The sequence below is a fragment of the Pygocentrus nattereri genome, chromosome 22 (assembly GCF_015220715.1).
Source record: "Pygocentrus nattereri isolate fPygNat1 chromosome 22, fPygNat1.pri, whole genome shotgun sequence".
NCBI classification, from domain to species: Eukaryota; Metazoa; Chordata; class Actinopteri; order Characiformes; family Serrasalmidae; genus Pygocentrus; species Pygocentrus nattereri.
The window spans coordinates 2,997,238-3,017,681 of record NC_051232.1 but is presented as its reverse complement, the minus strand read 5'-3'; the positions used below and the strand labels follow the sequence as shown (position 1 = coordinate 3,017,681).

Sequence of the window (20,444 nt, the reverse complement as noted above, 5' to 3'; positions counted from 1 at the left end):
AATTACTGTTTGTTTGTTTCATTTCACATTTTCATAACAAATGTACACAATTTTCTCTAACAATTGATTATCCAAGATCTCTATATACTATTCCAATTAGCAACTCAACATAGTTTACAGCAAGCATAGGAGGATGTAGCCATGCAGTCTACACCAGGCTGTTATGCTTGGTATTTCTTTTTTTTTTAATAGAATCAAGAATGATATAGCAGTGAAAACACTAACAGTAATGGACAGAGCAGAGTGGAGGACAGTGCAGGTGAACGGACGAGTGAACATCTGTGTTCATATGCCCAGAAGACAGCAATGTACGTGTTAATGGTGCTGACTGCAGTGGTTCAACTGCAGTGGTAAGGTCAATGGAGTAAAGGGCAAAAGGCTCTTTTCTTCCCTGTGGTCCAGTTAACCTAATTCCCCTCCTGTGTTATTGAAGCCTTGTAGCCATTTTATCCCAACTCAGCAACCCTGACACAGCTTCATTCAGCATTACACTCATGAAGCTGCTAACATTTCACTTATGAGCAGCTCATTTGGAGGCCTACTGTGGAATGGCCTGGTCTGTTTGGGTGCCAACATTGGTTAGAAAAACAGATGTTAATAGAGGTGCTGCCAAATTGCTAAAGGATTTCTTCCTTCATCATCTGTTTAGCTCAGTATCGTGGGCAGGTCACAGTGGGCCAGGCGCAGATGATGACTTTTAGGCCCCTGGGCACAAATGTTTGGTGGGCCCGTACCTGGCTACCTTTTTCTGGTGTTCAGGATTTTTTGATGATTTCCAGCATTAAGCTTGTGATGACTTTATGCATAGATGTAGTCAGTTCACAGGTCTCTACCAAAAAGAACAATGCAGCTTTGCAACTTGAGTGCCTGACATTCTATATTTGGCTCTAGAAATGGGCTTCCCTGCTGTGTCAGATCCCCCAGGCATAAATATCTGGATATTCACATTCGGTACATTCAAAGGAACACTAGCTCAATACTAAAAAACCGAATGCTTGAGGAAATGGTGGATAGTTGCACTTTTGCTAAGCAGTGACTGGGTAGAAAATGACTGCCCAGTGATGTTCAGGAATGATGTGGAAAGCGTCACGACCATGACTGGCTATAACACAATGACCAATTTGAAATTAGTTGATTTTTATTTATTTGTTTATTTATTTATTTATTTTGCCGCTAGTAAAATTCCCACTGTGAGTATTACATTTTGTCATAGTTGCTCACAGGGGGTCCCTAGTGGCACCGAGCACACGCCTGTAAAACCCATGGGATAATCCAAGCCTGTCTGTGGTTATCAGTCATATACTACAGATGTGGCAGATAGAGATTAGGCCAAAGGATGAAGGAAGAGAAATGAAATGAAATGACCAAAAAATAGCTGTAACATCTTCCAGAGCAGAAATACATAGCATTATGGAAAAATATCATTTGTTTAGGGGCCATCATTATGACACCTTTTCTTGCTGACATGGACTGTCCTCTGCTTGAGGCCACACATAAAACTCTCAGCCTTGCCCGTCAAAGAAGAGGCCTGCAGCCACTAAGGCTCAGGGGAGTTGGGGTTCTTTGAGCAAATCCAGCCAGGGGCATTAGGTTAGAGAGAGCTGAGGGCAGGCTTACAGGAAGATTCCACTCAGACACGGCAGCCTGACCACAATCAGCACAGCCAGCAGCCAAGCAGCTCTGCTACCTTCTCACAGGCCGTGCTGTAAAAGTCTCCAGAATATGGACGGTGAGCAACCAGAGCAGTTCCTGACCACAATTATTGACACAGTCAGTTCAGATGAGGCTAAATCATTAGACACAGATCTTGTCCGAGTAGTTGGTTGACCAAAAAGACGGCAAATTATCTAATCCCTGCATCCCTTAAAAAAATCAGTATAGGAATGATAGTATCTCAAAATATTGCACTATAGAATTTGATTCATTTGCATCATAAATCTGTCATACCTTTACAGTTTCTAATTAACTTAACAAAGGAGCAAGTTACACAAATTGTTACTATAGTCATGTGCAAAAGTTTGGGTACCGCTGGTCAAACATGTTTTGTAGTTTCTTAGTGAAAATAATTTAACAGACTCATTTTAATACACAATTACTGCTCATTTGCTGAACGTACCATACTGGGGTAAAAAGCTATAGTGCGAGCTATAGTGCGTTTAGTCGACTAACATTAGAGAGCCTTAGAAGAATCTGAAGGGGAGAAAGAGTAAACTTGCTTCTTTATCTTTTACTTGTCAGATCAAACAGCAGGCGATGGATGTAATGCAGTGCATAATCCTGGGCAGGATGTTATTTTTACTAGCGACCCTGTACATGTGCTGGTTTAGGTGATGAGTGCTACCTGTTGTAGAGCAGGATGTCTGGTGTCCATATCTGATTGGAGGGGAAGCGTAGGTTATTCACACCAGGATAATTCTCAGGATTCCAGCTTAGATACACATCTGTCCAGCCCTGCATACACAAAAACACACACAGCTTTGTTTTTATACCATGTAAAGACGTGGGGTCATACGCACCATGTTTGTGTTGTCTGAGCTGAACATGCCATCTCAGAAAAGGCAACTTTACCACGAAGAACTGATTTTTCCAAGTGATTCTAGAACATTTCTGTTTCTTTTCATAATAAGGTTTAAACATATATTATAATATAATATAATATAATCAATACATTATCAGTACAGCACTGCATATAAGTCATAGACTACTATTGATTTATTTCCTTTTCTTTCAGAACAGCAATTAAATAGATGTTACTCATTTTTCAACATCAGGAAAAAAAAAATATATATATATATATTTGCATACACACACATACATATGTGTGTGTTTGTGTGTGTATGCAAGAGTATATATATATATATATATATATATATATGTGTCATAATACTGTCCCATATGTATTGTATATGTTTCTATATGTAGACTCTCCCTGCAAACAAAAACAAACATGATGAACACACACACACACACACACACACACACACACAAACATAAACAAACTGAGCACACACAGCTGTCATACAGCTGGGGCACATCGACATGAGCTAACCAATGGGACTAAAAGAGTATACACACACACACACACACACACACACACACACACACACACACCACACACACACACACACAGAGTATATGGCTGTGTGTATTCATGCCTTTTCTCTTAATTATGTAATCACCGTTTCATGCACATCTCTTTCCAAACTACATTGATTTGCCAAAAACTCAATGCAGCTCACACATCCAGGTCAGCGCCCCGTATGGTGTGTCTTCTCTGTGTTTAAAATGCAGCTGGGTTTCTCTCTTCTCATCTTTTTTAGACTGAGGCTTTGGGTCACAGGCCTTTGCCACTGGAGCACCAGCTTTCATCTGCTCGGATTGTCCGTGTCTCTGTATGTTTTAGGCTTCTCCCCTATAAGTCAGCTATAATCTATCGCAGCATTCTTGGACTAAGACTGTCAGTCAACTACCACCATGCTTCTCCCACAGATGCATTCTTCTGTAGAAAATGTTGGAAGATCAGACAAGCTTTCAAGAGATTCACCTAATGAGAAACATTTTTTGTCAAAGTACCAAAATAATTCACATCAGGCCACTAGAATGTTTATTCAGAGTCACAGTATAACGGTGAGTTTCTAGCAGAGATGTTCTCAAGGTGCTTCATGATGTGAGTAGAGTCTGAAGTCTCAGGAGTGCGATTCTGAGTCAAGTTTCGAATCTCTGTGGTGCAAGTCTGAGTCAAGTCTTTAATTTCTGGGATGGGATTTGAAGTTAAGTCTCGAGGTTTGGGGGCAATTCTAAGTACAGGCTCAAGTGTGAGTTGAGTCTTGAGTCTCTAGGGTTTGAGTCCGAGTTGCGTTTCAAGGGTCTGAGGTGAAAGCCTGAGTGGAGTCTCCTTCTCTGATGTGCAAGTCTGAGTCAAATCTCAAGCCTCTAGGTGTGACAACAGACTCAGACACTGAAGAAGGATCCATGTGCAGGTTTTAATAGTAGAAGGGGCAATCCAAAACTCATGGTCAAAAGGCATAGAAAACGGGTCAAAACCAGTAAGTCCGTTATCCAACATCCAAAACAAAGGGGCAAAAGGCAAAGGCAAAAATCCAAAAGTCCAGGCAGAGAATCAGGTAGATATTCCAAACACTCAGAATGCAGACACAAGTGAACTGGCAATACTTCACACTGCCTGGCTGAAAGGAAGGGGTATTTAAGCAGTGGCTGATTACTGAAATAAGGTGCAGGTGGTTAAGGTACAAGTGGTTAATGTGGAAGAAGGCTAGTACTCTGGGGATATACAACGAATCGCTGACACTAGGGTGCAAGTCTGAGTCAAGTCTCAAGTTTTTGTGATGACAGTCCAAGTCAAGTTTCTTTTGTGAAAGTCTGAGTCGAGTCCTGAGTCTCTGAAGTTCAAATCTTTCTTCAAATCTGAAGTTCTGTCTCAAATTTCTTGAGAGCCTTGAGTTCAATTCAAGCCTCTGGGGTGTGACTCTGAGTCAAGTCTCAAGCCTCTAGGCTGCAAGTCCGAGTCAAGTACCAAGTCTCTGAAGTGCATATTCTAGTTCTTTCTCAAGTCTCTGGGGATTTGAGTCTGAGGTTAGCCTTGAGTTCAAGTCAGGCCTCTAGGGTGCAAGTCCAGGTCGAGCCTCGAATTTCTGGGGTGCAAGTCTGAGCCAGGTTTAATGTTCCTGGGGTGTGAATCTGAGTCCAAATCTTGTGGGTTTGAATCGAGTTTTGAGTGTCTGAGGTGGAAGTCAGGGTTAAGTCTTGAGTATGTGGGAAAAAAATGTAAAAATCGGGACACGTGTATGGGACATTAGTTTGCCTCTTAACTATGAAATGCTTGAATGTATGAAAAGGTACAAACTAGTCATGTAGTCCAACAATTTGTTATACTGGGTAAATTACTGATCAGTGTGGTATTTCACAAAAAATAAAGCCATATTGACTAGGTTCACTAGGAAAAACCTAGTGCTTTGGAAAGCTGGGGACAGTTGTGCCCACATACATGTATTCACATCCTTGCAGTGGCAGCACGCTTAAACGTATTTATCTATGCATGTGTGTGTGTGTGCGAGAGAGAGAGAGAGAGAGAGAGAGAGAACGAACATGTGTGTGTGAGGCATTATTTAACCTAGCAGATGAAAGAGAAGGAAGACTGGGTTCTTTTCTTCTTCTCATCGAAACAAATCACATTAGAGTAGCCCTGGGGAACAGGGTGCTGTCTCTGTGTTCTCTTCCTCCAGTGGCTCTGTTCCCTCAGGGCTCAGCAGCCATCACGGACCAGTTGGCACTGCCAATGAGATGGGCATTGGGCACGGTACATGTTGCATACGTGAGACACACACACACACACACACACACACACACACACACACACACACTGCAAATTTGTTATCAGAGTTAAGCCAGGCACGAACTACATGATTTTACCCCATCTTTGCCATGTTTGACAAGTTTTCCAAATGTCATAAAAAAACAAAATCCCAAGAAATTGCACAGAAAGGTGTTTTTTTTTCTCTTGGTCAGAATTGGGACTCTTGAACTGCACTGTTGCGTCTGACCATCCAGACGTTTTTCAAACATTTCACAGTGAAATCTTGTAAACCAAGCAATTCTCAGACAAAACAAGTTTCTGTGATGTGAAATGTGTGTCCTCCCTTTGGATGCTAAACATATAAATGGCAAGGAGTTAAACTGGAGCTGGAATGATCTGGAACAACATTCTGGAGCCCTTCAGGTAGGATGGGGAAAAATAATGATTTCTCTACTTTTACCAGCAGTGTGACTGAACTGATCCAATGAATCAGAATCACAGAATAATATAAGGTCAATTGTGTCTCTTTATAAAAATGAAAAGACAATTATAGAGAACCAATAAGAACCAATCATATTCTGTTGGAAAAATTATGTACTGACCATATTTCACAGGGAAAAAAGTATAGGGACCAATTGTGAGTCACTGGAAAAATGATGGACTAATCATGTTTTACTGTGAGGACCAATCACGCTTCACTGGAAGAATGAAAAACCCGTCATGTTTTGCTGGGAAAATGAAGGACTAATCATGTTTCACTGGAAAAATGAAAAAGTGCCTTGGCCACCCCATTTATACTGTCCTTGAATCGCCACTGACCAGCAAGCTTTAAATCAAACGATGATTTACAAATCCTTTTCAACCTACATTCAATTGAACACACTACAAAGACGAGATATTTAATGTTCAAACAGATAAACTTAATTGTTTTTTGCAAATATTCACTCATTTTTAATTTGATGCCTGCAACACGTTCCAAAGAAGTTGGGACAGGGGCGTGTTTCCCACTGTGTTACATCACCTTTCCTTTTAACACTCAATAAGCTTTTGGGAACTGAGGACACTGATTGTTGAAGCTTTATAAGTGGAATTCTTTCCCATTCTTACTTGATGTACAGCTTCAGTTGCTCAACATTCCGGCCACACATTTTCAGTGGGAGACGGTCTGGACTGCAGGCAGGCCAGTCTAGTACCTGCACTCTTTTACTACGAAGCCACGCTGTTGTAACACGTGCAGAATGTGGCTTGGCATCGTCTTGCTGAAATAAGCAGGACGTCCCTGAAAAAGACGCTGCTTGGATGGCAGCAGATGTTGCTCCAAAACCTGTATGTACCTTTCAGCATTAATGGGGCCTCACAGATGTGCAGGTTACCCCTGCCATGGGCACTAACACCCCCCCCCCCACCGTCAGAGATGCTGGCTTTTGAACTTTGAGCTGAAAACAATCCGGACAGTCCTTTTCCTCTTTGGCCTGGAGGACACGACGTCCCTGATTTCCAGAAACAGTGTGAAATGTGGACGCGTCAGTCCACAGGACACTTTTCCACTCTGCGTCAGTCCATCTCAGATGAGCTCGGCCCAGAGAAGCCGGCGGCGTTTCTGGGTGGTGTTGATATCTGGCTTCGCTTTGCATGGCAGAGTTTTAACTTGCACTAGTAGATGGAGCGACGAACTGAGTTCACTGACAGTGGTTTTCCAAAGTGTTCCTGAGCCCATGTGGGAATATCCGTTACAGAATGATGTGGGTTTTTAATGCAGTGCCGCCTGAGGGGTCGAAGGTCACGGGCATTCAGTGCTGGTTTTCTGTCTTGCCGCTTACTTGCAGAGATTTCTCCAGATTCTCTGAATCTTTTGATGATATTATGGACTGTAGATGATGAAATCCCTAAATTCCTTGCAGTTGCACGTTGAGAAACGTTGCTCTTAAACTGTTGGACTATTTGCTCACGCAGTTGTTCACAAAGTGGTGAACCTCGCCCCGTCCTCGCTTGTGAAGGACTGAGCCTTTCAGGGACGCTCCCTTTATACCCAATCATGACCCTCACCTGTTTCCAATTAACCTGTTCACCTGTGGAATGTTCCAAACAGGTGTTTTTTGAGCTTTCCTCAACTTTCCCAGTCTATTGTTGCCCCTTCCCAGCTTCTTTCAAACGTGTTGCAGGCATCAAATTCAAAATGAATATTTGCAAAAAACAATAAAGTTTATCCGTTTGAACATTAAATATCTTGTCTTTGTAGTGTATTCAATTGAATATAGGTTGAAAAGGATTTGCAAATCATCGTGTTCTGTTTTTATTTATGTTTTACACAACGTCCCAACTTCATTGGAAGTGGGGCTGTATTTAACGCTCATTAGTCCAAGTTAAAATCAACATAAATGCCATTACTGGGGCTGAATGTACCTCAAGAGCTCTTAAATATCATCACTGTCCACCTTGTCCTTCTCTAAAATTTTATACATCCATTTATGATTTCCTCACAGCGCAGTGCATCACACTTTCTCTTGGAAAACATCAACCAAATAGCTGTCTGTCTTATTGCTTGCAGATATTTGCTTTCGACATGGCACTATCATCATTTTATAAAGTGCTCCTGAACGCCGTTATTTTTAGCTGCGTGCTTCATTTTTTAGTGGGCCTATTGAGTGGAACCGATTGCCTATTGCGCTCTCATGCATACAATTCAAAAACATTCACACAGCTTCAATGCTTTCCAATTCAAATAAACACTGTTGTAGTTTTGGAAATGAACCAGTTACATGGATATTTTAATATGGTTTTCAGCCAATAGCACTGGTCAAACAGTTTATGGGTCATTATTTACATCTCTAGATACCATAAGCGAATTGTATTACAAACATGTTTTATGCTCCTCTATAAATGATGTAAATATATTATAAGAATACTCTTTAATGTTAATCTTTAATCTTTAAACCAAAAAAAAAAAAGAAATCTGATGCTTTTGCTGCATCAGCAGCGAGACCTGGATGTAATTAAAAATGGTGAAATGGATGGAATGTTTCCAGCCTTCCAGATACATTTAGGGTGTTTTTTCACACCTACTTGTTGTTAAGTGCAGTTTATTTTGACAAGTGGAAACATTTTTTAAGATAATCTGCACCAAACGATGGAAATCAACATCAGAGCACGCTTTCCTCTTCTTCTAGCAGCTTGTCAGAGTTATACTGTCCAAATAATCAGCCTGTTTTAATGCCTGGATCTTTATATACTGTCATATCGTTCCTGTAGCACAAGCTGCTGTTAAAAATGACAGGTAAGCGATAAAGTAACAGCAAAGCAATGCCTTTGATTTAAGATCATGGATCACTGAATGTGCTGCATCAGCCATCCGATTTGTGATCAGTACACAATCATTCATATTTATAGTTTGGAGCAGTTTAGCCAATGTAGTGTGAAAACAGTCAAACTACTTTGTGATTAACTCACAAAAAACCCATAATAGGTGTGAAAAGAGTCTTAGATTGTGTTCAGACTGCAGGCAAATCGGATTTGTTTGTCCAGATATCATCAAACTAGGCGTTACTATCTATGTAGCTACGCTGGTGGATTTCAAATGCGGATGCAGGAGAGATGGAGGCGCCTCATCTCCAAATTCATTCAACATTGTTAGAGTTTGTAATGTTGCAAGTGATGTAAACACATTTTGAAATTTCTGATCTGAGCAGCCAGAGCATCCAGACTGAGACACATCTGTCCTTTTTGCTGCCCAGACTATCAATAATCAATCTGGTTGTGGGTACAGTATGTAGTATATAGACCCACATTAATGCACTTGTATGCATACTAACCTTTGCATTCTTTGAGGTTTGCTGAAAGATCTGATGTAAAACACAATCCATCCTCGACAGGTAATGCTCGCTGGCTACCTCTATTCTGAAGATCTGATCTGTTTTGTGGGTCCAGCCAACTTTATATTGGGGTGTAATGTGGCCCATTATCAAAAATGAGTTTGACAGCCTATAAAAACGGCAAAATTACAGACAAAATTTAGGCTTGATGCTGCTCTTTAGGTGTGTTATATACTATTTTACCACCATAACGTTTTGCCCTATTCTTTTCTTCTTTAAGTCCCCTATGAACATGAACTGTGCCTGTCTCTGGTGCGGTCCAGGTTTTAAAAAGGCTGTCGCTGAAATTGATCAACAGGATCAAAAACCACTTTGGAAAATTTCCCATACCAGGCTTAAATTCGCAGACAGCTGATCAACGTGCTTAACCTGTGCATTTAGATTAATGAGGGCTGAACAGGCAGATTACGGATCAGGATACTGATGATAGACTGTGATGAGTCTGCACGCAGATGGGGGGGCGGTTCAGAGTGGCCTTGCTGAAACTCCTTTAAAGGGTCCACATCTTATTATCTAGTTTACATACTAAAAAGAGTCGCATTTCATGTTTACTTGGCCATTTTACATCTTTGGCAGTAAGAGTGATATATGTAAATCACCTCTCCTCTGATTGGCTGCATTGTACTGCACTCACTTCCCGACAGCCAACAATTAGCTGTTTTCTTTAATAACTCTGTAACAGGCTGTCTGCAGTAATAGCACTTCAGCATCAGTGGGAGGGGCTAAACTGCTTTGGGCTAAAATGCAGTTAAATATGAATGCATTCATATATTCAAAATGAATCGTTGCAAGTTTGGTTCATGTTTTTAGGGTAAATGAATTTTTCTCTCCCATGAGCTCACATTTCCCGCAGTGTGGTTTATTTAATGGAGAGTGCGTTTAACTCTCTGGCTCTTGCATTTACTCCAGTAGGAGTGTGTTTAGCACAGCAGATTTCGGTGCGAAGAGGCTTTTATAATGTTTCTATATTTAGCAAAAACATTTAGAAATGCTTACTCAGATTTTAATATTTTTGATTTGGGTCTGTTCCATGAAAACTGCAAGGTCCTGATGGTGAAATCTTAAGTAGTGTGTTGGCAGGAAGTATCTGATATCCATGAAAAATAACAGGCAAGTTAAAAAGAAGGAGGTTTGAAAATGAATGGAAATTCTGCAGAGCTGTTTTATATACATTACTGAGCAAAAGTCAGAGACCATACACATTGTATGGCTAAAAGTATTTGGACACCTGGCCGTCACACCTATATGATCTTGTTGGACATCCCATTTCAAAACCCTAAGCACCAATAGAAAGTTTCCACTTTGGAGTGGGTCTGTGCAAATTCGGGCCCATTTAGTCAACAGATTATTGGCCTGGGTCACAACCGACATTCCAGTTCATCTCAGAGGATCTCAGTGGGGTTGAGGCCAGGGCTCTGCGCAGGCCACTGGAGATCCTCCACGCCAAACTCATCTTTATGAGCTCACTTCGCGCACAGGAGCTCAGTCATGCTGGAAAAGGAAAGGCTCAAACTGCGGCCACAACACTGGGAGAATATAATTGTCTGAAAAAAAAAACCCTAAAAATACCCTAAAACCGAAGTTAGTGCAAATAAAAAACAGGAAATAGCAACTTATAAATCTACTTTGACCTGTATTTGAACAAAAACAATACAAAGACAAGGCGTGTAATGTTTTATCTGATCAACTTAATTGTCTTGTGTAAATATTCGTTCATTCTGAAATTGGTGACAGGGCCAGTTTAAGCTGAAGAAGCTTGTGAAAATGTTCTAAAAGCATCTTTGTGAAAATGAGATTTTTGCCTGAACTGTTGGTTTAAGAGCTGAGAGATAAATTATTAATATTATATGACATCATGCTTGTGTTGACCCTAAACAACGGCATCAAAAACACTGTTTTAACGTCACAGCTAGAGACCACCACAAAGAATGCACTCAGCAGTCTGAGTGAGGGAAACCGAGACCACGGGGAGATGATGCGTTCCAGACGAATCTGCGTCCCTAAACCAACCCCTGTCCTGTCTGAAGCAGTGCGGCATGATACTCACACCAGCAGTTTAGCAGCCTAATGTATTTTGACACAAGCTGCAGTCTCAAATGAATCACTTTATGTCCAGTTAGAGGACAGTCTCTTCCACAAAATTGCTCCATAGCGGGGAGCCTCATTTCATATAAGTGAATAGCGTTATTGCACCACCATTCTGCTCTGCCCTGTTGATGTTTCGCCGCTGGTTTTGTGGCCGTGGCTCTCCGGGCCTGACCTGTGACATTCTATTCTGAAGCCTTTCCAGCATCATTATCCATTAGCATATCTCTACGGCTTTAATATCCCTATTATAGCAACCTTTGCGAACCCACAATGAATTGACCTCATTTACATTTCCACCAATGCTGATACTGTTGTTGTTGTTATTTCTCCTGCTGTTCTCCTGGGCAATGTCTAAGCAATGAGCATCTTTCAGAAGCCACACACATGTACACAGACACTCGCAACAATACGGCTCAGCGGGGATCAGCTCAGAGAATATTAATATTAATTTAAACCAAGCTGAAGCTCAGGGATGGATTGCACTTGCTTATAAAAGCACACAGTGGACACATACAAAACAATGTCAGGACATGGGGTCCCATATGTGTTACATGTACCTACAAGTAATAATACGCATGTTCTCTATGTATTATTATATGTCATGTAAAAATGTATCACATTTTTCAGTATTGAGGGCATATACTGTTTACCTTTATTACAGCTTCCATCCTTCAGCGTTTGACAGAAATCTGCAGGGACACTTTTCCACACCTCTAAAGTTCAGTCTGAGAATTTGGTTGCTTTTTCCGCTGTTCATGATCCATGTAATCCCAAAACACATTCAGTGATGTTAAGGTCTGGACTCTGTAGTGGTCAGTCCATTATTCTGAGAACACCAGCAGCTTCTTTGTTTGATTCTCTAATGTTTTTTAATGAATGAATGAAATCAATAAAATAGGACTCCTAAGAACCACAGCTGTGCAAGTCCTAAAAGACCACCAACACTGTCCCCATCACAAAAAAACAGCACTTAATAAACAGCAGAATAAACAAAGAAGCTGCTGATGTTCTCAAAACAATGGACTGACCACCCCGGAGTCCCGACCTCAACATCACTGAGCATGATTACTTGGGACTGATAGAAACAGAAAACGCAGCCAACTTCATACAATACAAACATATTCAACTTATCCAATATATTCAAACACATAAACAAACATGCATACAAATGATAGTAGAACTCACCAGTTGTAACCAGGCATTGGTGATTAGCACTTGATTTTTCTCATCCTAAAGGAGAACAAAGAAAGAAAACAGGTTTGATATGAAAGAAATATATTTTACTGTTAAAAATACTGTAAATGTACAGTGGATAAATTATAGTAATCCACTGCACTGCTTAAATATAGCAGATTGCTTGTTGGCAAATGTTATATATTACAGTACTAGTTAGTAGTTATTTGCAAAGTATACTGTGACAAGGACTTTTATTTTGTATCTCTGAATATTGTAGTAACTGGCAGAACTGGCTGCACAGTATTAAATGTGGCTTTGTTATTTTCCATTAATACGTTTTATTTCTTTATCTACAGTTCATTTCACAGATCTCTAGTTGTATGCAAATGTTTGTGCACCCCTGCTTAACTGATGCTTTGATGAGTCTCTAAAAAAAGACACAAAATAGCAAATTATTTACAGAGACATCTGTGCATATCAGAATCGAACTCAGCATTTGTCAAGTGTAGCAAAATCACAACCACTGAACACACTGTGTGCAATTACACATTTCCACCAGAGAGGTCTCCAAATCCCCAAAACTTACATAGTGCAGCTTTAATGTGTTATATTTGCCCCAAAGATATATTTGGATGCATTTTACATGATTGTTATTCCATGATAGTGTCTTCAGTAGTTTATCCCAGTTAGTTTTTTCATGAAAACGGATGTTACCTGATGTTAAGATCATTTCTGATCTTAAAGATGGGCAAAAGTCCATATAACTGCTGTGAGGTTTTCTACTTAAGATGTGCTTAATAAACAGTTTAGGACTACTGAAATTACACTATATAGCTATAATTAGCTGAAATTCAGCAGTATGTAATACTTAATGTATGTACAATAAACTACAGTATTATGTAATGTAGTGCTGTAGAAGTTAACATGTTAACACGATCAATTATTAACAGCCCCTTTTATGCATTTTCATAATTTGACACTTCTAATTATCTGTCAAAATATCAGTAATTTAGCAGAATATGCTGGACAGCACAAATAAGAGGGAAACAAATAAAAGCAAAGTGAAAAACTCGAGTTCCCCTCGAAACATGTTATCTGAGAGCTACTTACATAGGGACTTCATAAACATTGAATAGTGTATATTAAAAAATAACACTTGGGAATGTATAAGCAGCTTATATCAACATGGCATATGTTTTATAAAGTAAATGACACTGTATAGACATCAGTGTCATGTACTACAACAATGTTACTGAATTATTGAAATACATTTTAATGAAGTTTATGTTGTAACTCATACAGCTATAACAAAAGGCACTGCTTTTAAATAAAAAAATCTTAGTGTACTGTCAAATTTGAGCAAATAAGACAAATGTGATTAATTGTGATGTTATTAACTGATTAAACTTAATGCAATTAATTAATGCAATTTCCCTCTGGGATCAATAAAGGATTCTGATTCTGAAAATGCAATGGAACTGTGTATGAAGAATACTTTACATTCACCATGATCAACATTACTTATTAAAAGACACGTGAGAAGACATCAGAAGACGTGTAGGTTTGCTGGTCATCTGGATAGTAAAATCAATGACTATTTGCAATGTAGACATTGTGAGGCCTGGTTTCTATCAACACCACTGCAAAGAAATCTTTTCACTCAGTTTCTCCACTAGCATTCATTCTATCCCTCAATCCTTCAAGCATTTTCTCCTTTTGGGCCTCCAGATATTGAGATATGGACAGCTGTGGCATTGCTGGGGTCACACGCACAACCTGCTGATGTTGGGGTGAATGCTTAGACCACTGCTCCACATGTACCTGCATTACTTTAAAACAACAGTTTTTTTAATATATATTTAAGGACACTGAGATCTGAGTAAGTTCAGGAGCTTGCAAGCGGTGCAGTTCACCCCATCACCTTAACCCCAGTGATGCCACAGCCATCCATAACTGGGAGCCCAAGAGGAGAAAATGCCTGGTGGCATCTGTCCGATGGAAAGAGTCTCGGGTAGCTATAAAATCAAGTCGTATATCTAATAGAATGTTTGTCTTATGTGAGTATAGAATGTCTGAGAGTCTCTGCCAACCTGAAAATGAGACTCCAGAGAACTTTGACTAAGCTAAAAGGTTTGAATTGTGTTAACTCTAGTATCTAAGTTTACACAAGATGAAGTTGAGCTGACAAACAGTGTTATAGCACAAACTACAGGGTAATTCTCTCCATATGCAGGCTCTGTCGCTCTCACCCACTTCCTCCATCCTAAACCCCCCCACCCCCCACCCCAGCACCTCCCACCACACACAGACAGACGCATTAGGAGCTTTTGAGACGAGTGTGTGAGAGTGGTTATGACAGTTGGTGTGAATTGGAGCAACGCTGTAGTAATCACCACTAAAATGGAGAGCACTTCTGAGTGTAATATGCCTTTATGACTTCATGAAAGCTGCGTTATGTAAGCCTTCTGCCTCAATATTTACCGAGCGCTTTCGGCGTGCGGGTGTCTGAAACGCTGTCTGCTCTCACTTGGGGCTGCGCTGTTTTGATTATATGATACGTGATGGAGGTGATATGATGATAAAGGAAACAGAGCTGACCAAACAGAGTGGAAAACAAAGAAAGGAAAGATTCATCTCCATTTATGCACAAAGACAGAGAGCCGGCGAAAGGGGGAATAATGTGTGGCCTACACGAGAGCCGCAGGAAAAACAATGAACAACGTTTCCAGGCTCTGCTGTGCACCATTTAGCTTACAGTAGGGGATTTACAAAGGGTCAACTCATGGTCAGCCAGACACTGAGAGAGAAAGAAATTGCCTTTTCCATCAGAAAACATGAGGAACATCCATAAATAAGTTGGCAGACACTTTATTAGACGGCTACTCACATAGGGACTTCATAAGCGTTGTATAATATACAAACCTAATGCTGAAAAAAAAGCTGGGACTGTGATTTGTAAGTCCACTTTTACCTGTATTCAAACGAAAGCAGCACAATGATAAGATATGCAATGTTTTTTCTGGTCATTGTCATTGGTTTTTGGGAATATGTACGCTTATTCAGAAACCACAGGCATCATATTTATAGGGAACCTATTATATTTATTTTCAATGCTCATGATTTTATTTTTGGTCCGTTAGAAAAACTTACATGCTTCAATGCTCTAAAAACATGATTTTTCTTTATACTGTACATCTTTATTCACCCTCTGTCTAAAATGCTCTGTTAGAGCTCCTGTGTCTTGAAGCCCCGCCTCCAGATGAGCCCAGTGTGCTCTGATTGGTCAGCTTGCCTACTTTGTTCTGACTGGTCAACCTCAGAGCGGTTCCACCCCCAAACATTCCACCCCTGTCTTGCAATCTGAAGATAGACTCCTGTAAACACCACTGTGGCTATTCTTACCATGCCATAATCACATAATGCCGTATCAGGTTGAGCCCAATCCTAAAATGCAGGCAATAAGGACTGTGTTACAAGACTGTGGAAAAGGGCTGGGAGAGAGTTACTCCTCCTGAGAGTTGCTCCCCCCTAAAAACTCAATAAAAGGTAAAAATCAAACATCAAAGACTGTGTTTATACTTGTTTTTAGTTTAATACAGGTCAAAGTTAATATACTATTCACTACTTTCTGGGAGATCCACATCAAGCGAGGCATTCTCGAACTCGAACAGGCCATCATTTGTGTTCTACCTGCTAAAAGGCCAGTACTGCTTCGTGATGCATGGTGCTTGGACGTCGCTGATCACTGTGATGTAATTTACAGATGCTCTCTTGGATACCAGTGATTTCAGCAATCAATCCAAATCACCGTGTCCTGAGTTTAAATGCATTCATTTTACACAAAAACTCAGAGCTCTTCTCAAAAAAATTATTATTTACACATATTAACATTTTGCACCTACCATTCAAAATCTACTCTAGAAATAAATCATACATGCGAAAAAGAAACCAACCTTACTGCTTGCAAGACTGCTCTCTGTTCACATTTCAGAGCTGCGGGGTAGTGGTAACACATGTTAGCATTAACATCGAACACATTACAGGTGCTCAAACTATGCAACACAAATCTCTCCTGGCAGCAGGACCCTCTTCCTTCTTCTCAAAATCAATACTTGACATGATTCATGTGACATATTTGACATTCAGTGGGGTGAATGTAGGCGAAAGGTGTGAATGTGGTCCTGCTGTTATGGTTTTATAGTGTACCTGTAATCCGGTTACTGTGTTTTAGTTCTGTATCTGTAATGGATTTTGTATCCTGACTACACAACATTGTTACATGTGTTACGTTACTACCCAACCCTGGTTGTTAGGAGCAAAGAGGTGAAACAGAGACCATCCATCCATCCATCCATCCATCCATCCATCCATCCATCCATTTTCTAAGCCGCTTCTCCCTCAGGGTCGCGGGGGGATGCTGGAGCCTATCCCAGCGGTCATCAGGCGGAAGGCAGGATACACCCTGGACAGGTCGCCAGTCCATCGCAGGGCAGACAGACAGATAGACACAGACAGTCACTCACACCTAGGGGCAATTTAGCGTGTCCAATTGGCCTGATTGCATGTCTTTGGACTGTGGGAGGAAACCGGAGAACCCGGAGGAACCCACACAGACACGGGGAGAACATGCAAAATCCACACAGAGAGGACCCCGGTCACCCGGCCGGGGAATCGAACCCAGACCCTCCTCACTGTGAGGCGCTGTGTTAACTAAGGACTTAGTAAAGTCTTGCTGCACAAACAAAGTGTAAACTTAACCAGAAATCCACTTCCAATCCTTAGATCTTACATGTGCAGTAAGATGGACAGTAGATGGACAATTTCAACGCACAATAATTTGAATTTCAACATGTCCACTTTTTTTTAATGACATTTTAACTCCTTCTAGTAAAATTTTAACTCAGAACTGCCTGTAGTCCCTCTGTTATTTTCAAATTTACTAACATTTTATATCATTGGGGTCAATTTGACTCCAGCAATACAGAGCTATGGGAAATATTACAGTTCTGGTGGGGATTATGGTTTTGCCCTCTTCCATCAGTGCATCTCACCCAAATACAGATATGGTTGTAAGCTAGGGCCCTAAAGCAGGACGGTTATTTTGACGATTATGAAATCGCATGTTATTGTGACCTCAAGATTGTTTAAACCTATGAAAACAAATGTGTGGAACTGTTGATGTTTCTTATGTTTTATACAGATGAAACAGCCTGGGGTCAAATTGACCCCAAAAACCACCGGTGCATCCAAAATATACGCAGGACGTTGAAACCATATCATCATGTCATTTTTTACGTTGACTCAGTTGTCCCCACTAAAAAGGAAAAAAAAATGATGTCAATCATTTAAATAGCGACATTAAACATTAAATGAGGTCAAGTTGACCCCAAAGATAATAGGAGGGCTAGTCAGAGTTCAAAGAAGGTTTCCCAGGTCAGACTAACTGTACCAGTAGCATTTCACTTGTTCATACTGAATTTGCAAGATCATGAAATCAGGCGTTAAGGGCTCGGCTTTTTCAGACTCGCCATAAAAAGAGGAGCTTTGAAACTGTCGCTTTTCCCTCCAGGCGCTAATGATTCAGCTTTCTGAAGGGGAGTCCGTCCTTGCTCTCACACGCTTCTTCTCTCTTTGCCTGTCTCTCTTTCGCCTGCTCCCTGGCTGGGTGTGTTAAATCTGCTCGTTTCATTTGGCAGCGCAGCAAGAGGCCCATTTGGCGTCCGCTTGTCGGAAGCGCTCCAGCGCTCGCGATTGCCAGGCCAATGCTAACCAGCGTGATAACAACAGCCAGCCGTAACACCTGACGCTACCCTGAGCTTTTTGTCAGCCTGAAACATTTTGGGGGCTAAAACGCTAAGCTCCAGTGTTATTTGGGTTAATCTCGTTGTCGCTAAAACAATCATTGCTTTCGTTTTCTTTTTTCTTTTTTGAATAGAGGAGCAAAAGCGTTAGAGCTTCATCCCTGAAAAAAACCGCGCCTCTTTACAAGCTAATGGAGGGACGCTTGTGTAATTGCTTCACCTAGACCTAAATGTCCCACAAACGCTCTCCCTCCCCATAAAGCTACTCCAGTTAATCTGCTAGAAAACACTCAGGCCAGGTGTTTCAGTTTGGTGCTTGGAATCACATTGCAATTAGTCGCTAATACTGTAATTAGCAAATAGCCTCTCTGTTTGCTCTTCATTGTCTGTATAACACACATAGCGCTTCTGACCCGTCGAGCCTGTCTAATCCTGCCCTCTCTGGTGTCGTCCTCATTTGGCATCCCAGAGCAAACTTTTTCATCCCTCTCTTCATCACCTGTTCTTTGAGCGCATCTAAAGTCTACTGGAGTGTAACACGATATTTCTCATGTTATACAGTATGTTCTAGAGCAAAATTCAGTCCACATATGTTTTTTATTATATGTTTGCCTCATCGGTTCCACATAATTCACGATTTTATGGAAATGTCAGCGTTTATCAGCGTTCACTACATTTCCCAGCATGCATTGCGCAAATGCATCATACAACCATTGGGAATTCTTGTGGTGTCCACCGATCCTCCTTGCCAAGCCACTGAGCAATAGGCTAATAAATACCACAAAACTAGCAAGAGTGTACCTCTTAGCCAAATCTGGTCTTTACATTGTCAGGTACCTTGATGTTCAGGCCTAGAACATCAGGTTATCAACCCCTGGACACAAATGTTTGGTGGCTATCTGGCTAACGTTTTTAAGTGGCTACAGGATTTGTGATATTAATGACAGCACAGGTTAACCAACTCAACAACCAGCGCAGCACTTCTCTGATAAGACTACATCCACCGCTGGACAAAAATATCAGCAAACTTAAAAAACCCCAAAACATCAGTCATCCTAAGCTAAAGCGTACTGCCATGGCGGGAATGGAAAATCTTTGTTCCATCCTACCTCAGATGACTTTATGCATGGAGGCAGAGAGTCCACAGATCACTTTCAGCAAGAACGATGCGACCGGGGTTAGGATGATCCAGGCCCGACCTTGCTAACTTTAGCTTTTAGCTAGTTGCCCTCCTCATCTGAAAAGTCAGCTTTCTCATTTATTGGTTCAAATAATCTATTCACTGCACTGTAGTGAAGCCTTGCAGACAGACGCCTCAGTTGTACAGCCGCAGTAAGAACTTTAGTGAGTTGTAAAGTTAGTGATCTGCCTTTTTTCTGTTTTCATAACTGATGTTCATGCGAGTTCTTTTATTCTAACGATGGGCATAAAAGCTGCTGGAACCTAATAACTCTCCATTGTAGAAAACTTTGAGGTGCAGGGAGCAGATAGATGAAAAGAGAAGTGCATTTGTTCTTCTGCCAGTTCAGCTCTGAAGAGGAGCGTCTGCCACAGAATGCATATACCACTATGGCGGTTCTGCTCGCAGCTATTAGAAGTGAAAACCCTGCTGAAAAACAGACATTTAGAACTATTAGTATTGAAACCTGATGTTTTTGCTTTCTACTGGGCATCGGCTTAATGGTCGCAATCAGACAGCACTAGATTTCAGAACATGTTTTAGTTTTTTCTGAAAAAAATTTGGAAAATTATCCTATCAAGTTTTCCACTGTGGTATCCAAGTAGAGGAAGCTTCAAGAGCTGAACTGAGGGCCTAAAGTCAGAGTAACCATTAGAATATAAGGAGCTGACAGTGAAATAAACCACTCTTATTTTGTGAAAACAAACATCATTCTAGGCCTTCTGGTAGTTTTAGTTATGCTACGAACTGCAAATGCAAGCTGTAGTCTGCTGAAAGGGTCACTGTAAAACAAGTTCTAGATAAAACACAAGCCTGTACTTTACAAGCTTCAAATAAAACACAGAATGTATTTTACACGCTTGTGTTTGATCTAAAATGCCCAAAAACGTAGGTGAATTTGCGTTAGCTTAATGCTAACATACTACCACAATCCCGTAGAGGTGCTAGCAGAGATTTTCATTATTGTGAAGGTGTTTTTTTCTTATTTTTTAACTGAATTTTTGACATTGATGGTC

At 40.7% G+C, this 20,444-nt stretch overlaps 1 protein-coding gene across 3 annotated transcripts in view; it reads right to left on the bottom strand.

The window, feature by feature from the left end:
• Nucleotides 1-20,444, bottom strand: part of chrna8 (cholinergic receptor, nicotinic, alpha 8) — a 92,036-nt gene that overhangs the window by 34,833 nt on the left and 36,759 nt on the right. For all 3 annotated transcript variants that reach the window (XM_037532614.1, XM_037532613.1, XM_017682091.2), the window contains 2 exons: nucleotides 12,457-12,501; nucleotides 2,342-2,451 (listed from right to left, as the gene is read on the bottom strand). In XM_037532614.1, coding sequence (XP_037388511.1) covers nucleotides 2,342-2,451; nucleotides 12,457-12,501 — 155 coding nt within the window. The remainder of the gene's footprint in view (nucleotides 1-2,341; nucleotides 2,452-12,456; nucleotides 12,502-20,444) is intronic.